Here is a 6,142-nt window from a genome sequence, read left to right on the forward strand (position 1 = left end):
ACCCCTGATCAACCCCTCAGGAGTCTTGTTTGAGCATTTAGACACGTGGGCATCACACAGACATCCATGAATTTATCCTCACATCCCTCCTTACCCCTCTGTTACAGTGAGGAACAGAAACAGATATGAAGGGACCTGCCCGAGGTCCTACAAGCAATCGGTGGCAGAGCCAGCTTTTATACACCTACAGCTGTGTTTCTAACCCGAGTCCCTCCAGTACCCACGCCCAGCCTCACCCAAAGGCCAACCGATGCAAAGCCTGAAGACAGTGACTTGGAGGAAGAATGAGGTGGGATTGTACTTACAGCTGCTGCACTTGTGGGTTGTTCATGAGGTTAGATGCCTGTTTGAAAAGGAAAAAAACAAACAGTTCATATTCCTGGCCATCCTTTCTTTGTGTGTTTGTCTTTGTTACAAGGTATTTAGCAGAATTTGTAGATTCGCTGGAGTCTGACATGGCCATGCAGTGAGGGCTTCTGCTCTAGCCTCAAACTTGCAACCTCTGGGCTGTCAACTGTCGCCTTAGTACCCGCACCACCCCAACCCCATCAGAAACACCTGTGCACACAGACAGTCGATGGGCCGCTGGACTCTGCTGGCAACACAATGACAGAAATGCTTCAAACTGTGTTAACAGGGAAGCACTGCCAAACAGCAAGACTTTATGCAGAACAATTTTCACTTGTAGCAGAACATGGGTGCAAACAGCACAATGCCCAGGCCAAAGCTGGGAACACAGAGTGCTCCCATCCCTCCTGCGCTGCGGTGAACAGCCTCCAAGTAAGGCCTGGCTCTGTAGCCATACTAAGATGTACATTCAGCCTCCGCAAAGGGATCTGGATTGAACGGAAGCCCACCCGCTTGCTTCATTCCAGACAGATCCAATGCAAACTGACCACGCTTTACCACACACACTCACCATGCTCATGAAGCTGGGGTTGTTCAGCAAGCCGGCTAAGTCGAACCCTCCCGTACCTCCAGTCTGCAAGAGGAAAGCACAACGCCATGCAGTCAGACACGAGGACAAATCAGAGCACCTCCTAATGCCTTAAGATGTCCCCTGCCACTGATCCAAGGGGTGTGCCTCAAAGCAGAATGCAGCTTGTTCTGTTCTCTGCTACAGGTGCAAATTGTTCTGCATAAAGTCTTGCCACTTAAACCACGACAAAGCCAAGCACGATCCTGACTTACGGTTCTGTGTTTATACACTTGCAAAGATCCAGCACCCACATAAACTAAGGCTTGCAAGATTGAGTCTCAGTTCTACTAAAGTCCCAATCAGGACTTTAGTTTTAAGGCCACATTACAGCAGGATTTTCTTCTCTTCAAGTGATATTCAAGGTAAAAATCAGACTACAAAAGACCCCTTCCCTCTTGCTAATTATGACTGGTATAAAAGGGAGAGATTTCAAATATTTACTCTCCGAACTAAATGGTAGTAAAAGTTAATGCTGTCTCAGGCAGCTATACTCAGTGTTTTAGTTTTGCTTTTTCTAGTCAGTTTTATGTCCCAGCTATCATGCCTGAGCTCAGGGCACTGCAAGGTAATTATTCTCAGCAATTACTAGAAATACGGTAGACTCTATAAACTCTTTTTCCTCCAATTTCATGGTAAACCCATGCTCCAGACTTAACCCAAGCCAACAGTACCCACGTCCAAGCGAGACACTAATGACCAACAGCTGGTCTTTAACAGTGAAGACACCTCTTCCCCCCCCCACAACATCCTAATGCTTTGCTTTGCTCTCCAAATAAGCTAAGGAAAAACATACCGGACTGGGGGTCTCTCTCATTTTCTGTTCGGCTATTTTCAGGTTTGACTTGTATGTGTCGTTATCCGGATCCAGCTCCAGGGCTTTTTTATAGTACTCCACAGCTTCTGTGTGCTTACTTAAACTGGAAAGGGCCAACCTGCCAGCAACACAAGGAAGAGAGGACGATGAGTTACGTACCCAGAGATGGACAGGTAAGCCATGGGTAGAACACCACTGATGGGTGTCACCATCACAAACCCTGCATCCATTTGGAGGTGAAAGCCTCTCCAAGAGAAGCACTGCCCAGGACCTACCCCATCCTGCCGTAGGCTTTGCTGTAGCTTGGATCGATGCTGATGGCTCTTTCACAGTCCCTTACTGCTCCAGCGTAGTTCCCTAATTTACTGTAGGCAGCAGCCCTGGAGGGAAGGCAGAGAAAGAGCTTTTTGGGCCTGAACTCTGCTCCAGGTCCCCTGCAAAAAAGTTGGGCACCTGCACTCCTGAAAAGACTAGGAGGGTGGTGAAGCACTGGAACAGGTTACCTAGAGAGTTTGTGGATTCTCCATCCTTGGAGGTTTTTAAGGCCCAGCTTGACAAAGCCTTGGCTGGGATGATCTAGTTGGGGATGGCCCCAGGGCGCTGGTCTAGATGTGACCTCCTGAGGTCCCTTCCAACCCTCATGTTCTAGGAGTCTAGGATGTGTGTGATGAGGTTATCTCGACGGCCATGTGTACGCATGCCATTACAGCAACTGTGTGTTTAAGCTAGGGGGAAAGAGGTCTGTCCCAAAGCCTGTTTCAGTCAATGAGCATCTCCCACTGTGTCTAACTGCCTTTTGCTGAAGCCTGTAAGATATTTTGCGTGCTGGGCACACAGCAGCGCATGAACCTCTCTGAAAAATGCCTTCAGTTCTGCTCACGTTTTGTTTTGCTGTGCTGGTATGCTGGATCTTTCCAACCCAAGCTGCCTACCTTGACGAGAAAGGGCTATTTTACATCAAGCCGGGCAGCATGATGGACCACCCCGTAGCTCAAAGTGCTTCTTGGAGCTAGTTTTCACACCCAGGCCCTGTTTAGAGCGGCCAGCGTTACAAGGCTGGCAAGAACCAAGGACAGAAGATCAGCACAAAGTTCATCATGTACCGTCTGATTCTGCTAAACCAAGAACAGCCTGATAGGAGTCAGATCAAGGCTTTGGCCAGGTTAGCATCCCATCAACAAAGAGGGAAAGGCACAGTCTAAAAACATGAGGCACAAGATCCCTGCCAGTACCTGTTGCAAAAATACACGGCATTGGATGGATTTAACTCGATCGCTCTGCTGTAGAACGACACGGCAGCTTCAAAGTTTTCAGCCTTCATTTGCTCATTTCCTGAAAAGGAAAAAAATAGTGTTGCTATAATAAGTTAAAACTTGGCAAAACCCCACCACGATGATGCAGGGTCTCAAGCTTTCCAAGCGGCTGTTTAAAAAAAAGAAAACGATGAGAAAAGGAGCAGGGATACAAGACTGAAAGCTCTGGCCTTTTGCCAGTGCCTTAGAACATGAGTGAGCAGGAGATCTGTTCATACACAGCGCGGATACGTCTGTTGTGGCAACTGTGCTGCTCCTGGTATGACGGTGCTTCTAAGCTACCGACAGCCATGTCAGAAGGGAACCTGCCAGTTCGCACATGGATTCTACTTCCCCATTTTGAAGGCACCATCGAGGCTTCTCACTGCCGCTTTTCTTGCTCCCCCCCCAGCCACAGACCCATCAAGCCAGGCTGTCAGAGAATGGGCAGCGTTTCCATTCAGGGCCCATTCTGCTGGGAAGTGGAGCCACGCAGGAAGCAAACTGTGCACCAGGAGAAGGTAACAACTTGCCCAACACTCTTCCAGATTATAGCTACAGCTCAGGCAAACCCAGCAGGCTCCCAACAGGACCGTGACCAGGGCAGCGACATCCTACCAGCTGTGGTACCCGCACTGGCTTAGACCTGGCCCTTCGGTTCTTCAGGGCTGGCAAGCATCGTGGCGCCTAGTTTCCACACCCCGGTTCAGAAGGAACTGTGCAGAACAGGGGGAAGCGCCCGCTCCAGCACAGCACACCCCGACCCCTTGTGAGGGGAGCCCTCCCTCCACTCTGCACACACCCCTCCGTCACCCACACCCATGCTCAGCTCAGCCCAGCCCACGCAGCTCCCTCAAGGACGCGACCTTCAGTCTTCAGACGTTCAGCTTCGGTGATGTCCTCTTCAGAAGGGGTGACCGGCTCGGAGCTCGTCCTGCTGTCCTGAGACTCCTAGTAAACACCAAGGGGAGAGAAAGGCATAATTTAGTGTCACCAGCATCTGCTACAAACCAGCGCTACAATCCCCTGCAAGGCTGGGTCCTTCAGAGTGAAACGCTGCCAGCACCAACTCCCCCATGGGGACAGTGCAGCCTCGAAACCGAGCCACACGTGCATTTCTCACAGCGATCCTGAATCCGCAGCTCTGCCCCGCAGGACACTCACCCGTCCTGTAGCAAATTCAAAGATCTCAGGGAGGGTCTGAGACACGGCCAGCCCTTGATCTTCCATGGACACACCATACGCCGTCTCCAGGCACTGGATTGCAACTGGGTGGGGAAAGAGGGGGACACTTAGATTTCCTCTTGCCTTCTAGAGCCGCGTTTCAACCCCGCTCCACTCCCCTGGAGTCTGGACTCAGGATGCCGATGGGAAAAATCCCAGTCCTGCTGCTAAAGGACGACTACTAGCCAGCCGGCACTGGTCAAAGTGAGCTCAGGACATGGTAATATTTTTTGGCTGCTCCCCTAGCTAGTGGTTTGGAAAGCTGCTCTTCTCCCTGTGACACACCAAGAGCTGCAAGGGTTCACGCAGAACAAGCAGACCTGGACAGGTTGGACAAGTGGGCGGAAAACAACAGAATGCAGTTCAACAAGGAGAAATGCAAAGTGCTGCACCTAGGGAGGAAAAATGTCCAGCACACCTACAGCCTAGGGAATGACCTGCTGGGTGGCACGGAAGTGGAAAGGGATCTTGGCGTCCTACTGGACTCCAAGATGAACATGAGCCGGCAGTGTGACGAAGCCATCAGAAAAGCCAATGGCACTTTATCGTGCATCAGCAGATGCATGACGAACAGGTCCAAGGAGGTGATACTTCCCCTCTATCGGGCGCTGGTCAGACCGCAGTTGGAGTACTGCGTGCAATTCTGGGCGCCACACTTCAAGAGGGATGCGGATAACCTGGAGAGGGCCCAGAGAAGGGCCACTCGTATGGTTAAGGGCTTGCAGACCAAGCCCTACGAGGAGAGACTAGAGAAACTGGACCTTTTCAGCCTCTGCAAGAGAAGGTTGAGAGGCGACCTTGTGGCTGCCTATAAGTTCATCACGGGGGCACAGAAGGGAATTGGTGAGGTTTTATTCACCAAGGCGCCCCTGGGGGTTACAAGAAATAATGGCCACAAGCTAGCAGAAAGCAGATTTAGATTGGACATTAGGAAGAACTTCACAGTTAGAGTGGCCAAGGTCTGGAACGGGCTCCTTCCTGCCCATGCAGGGGGTCGGACTCGATGATCTATTGAGGTCCCTTCCGACCCTAACATCTACGAATGGTTATTAGGAAAGCATCAGTACTAGGCCAGAAGGGAGTTGCACAACCAAGCAAGAAGCCCATCGGAGACGCTGAGCCCCGGCCCGGACAGCCCAGCTCAGGAGGGAGGGAGGCAGGGCCGGGGCAGAGCACGCAGCCGCCTACCTTCCAAGCTCTCCTGGGCGTCGGGGGACAGCCCCCCGTTCTGCAGCTGGTCGTGTAGAAACTGGATGATGGAGTAGGCCAGGCGCTTTCTGTCCGCCATGCTGCACGGCTGCTCTCCGACTGCCCCCGAACAAGTGTCTGCGGCCGGAGGAGGGTGTGATCAGTACAAGGCAAAACAGCGAGGCTCCCCGACGGGGGAGGACCGGGCACCGAAGGCTGGACGCTGTGGCTAGACCGGCCCCCGCGCAGCGCGACCCCTCTGCGCTGCAGGACGGGCTGAGCCGAAACTCGACAGCGGAGCTGTGCTCGCTACGCCACACGCGCTCCAGTTACTCTAGCTTTTGCACGACTCCCGGCTCACACCCAAGGGCCTCTGGAGCACCCCAAGAGGCTCGGAGCAGGCACACACGTGTGGGCAGGCGTGCACACGCAGGCTCAGGTGCATGCAGGCGCACACATGTGCAGACACGCACGTGTGCACGCGCACGCACACACGTGCCCGCAGCACAGCCCCCCCACCGGGAGGGGGGGCCCGCGCGCCCCCCCGGGCGCCCCCTGCGGGGGGTCAGCCCCGCCCCTCTCACCAGCCGTCTCCGAGCTGCGCTCGCCCCAGAAGAGCCCGCAGCGCACTGCGCAGGCGCACGG

The 6,142-nt window shown here is 53.2% G+C and overlaps 1 protein-coding gene across 2 annotated transcripts in view; it reads right to left on the minus strand.

Annotated features, from left to right (window-relative positions):
• Positions 1-6,136, minus strand: part of SGTA (small glutamine rich tetratricopeptide repeat containing alpha) — a 10,992-nt gene extending 4,856 nt beyond the window's left edge. The window contains exons 1-9 of one of the 2 annotated variants that reach the window (XM_006017427.2): positions 6,082-6,136; positions 5,498-5,635; positions 4,250-4,353; positions 3,952-4,036; positions 3,026-3,125; positions 2,069-2,173; positions 1,773-1,911; positions 920-982; positions 306-343 (exon numbers count right to left, since the gene is read on the minus strand). In XM_006017427.2, the coding sequence (XP_006017489.1) occupies positions 306-343; positions 920-982; positions 1,773-1,911; positions 2,069-2,173; positions 3,026-3,125; positions 3,952-4,036; positions 4,250-4,353; positions 5,498-5,597 (734 nt within the window). In that variant the 5' untranslated portion in view covers positions 5,598-5,635; positions 6,082-6,136. The remainder of the gene's footprint in view (positions 1-305; positions 344-919; positions 983-1,772; positions 1,912-2,068; positions 2,174-3,025; positions 3,126-3,951; positions 4,037-4,249; positions 4,354-5,497; positions 5,636-6,081) is intronic. The other variant, XM_006017428.2, reaches the window with a different exon arrangement.
• Between the last annotated feature and the right edge of the window lie 6 nt (positions 6,137-6,142).

This window comes from Alligator sinensis, unplaced genomic scaffold (assembly GCF_000455745.1).
Source record: "Alligator sinensis unplaced genomic scaffold, ASM45574v1 scaffold1295_1, whole genome shotgun sequence".
NCBI lineage: Eukaryota > Metazoa > Chordata > Crocodylia > Alligatoridae > Alligator > Alligator sinensis.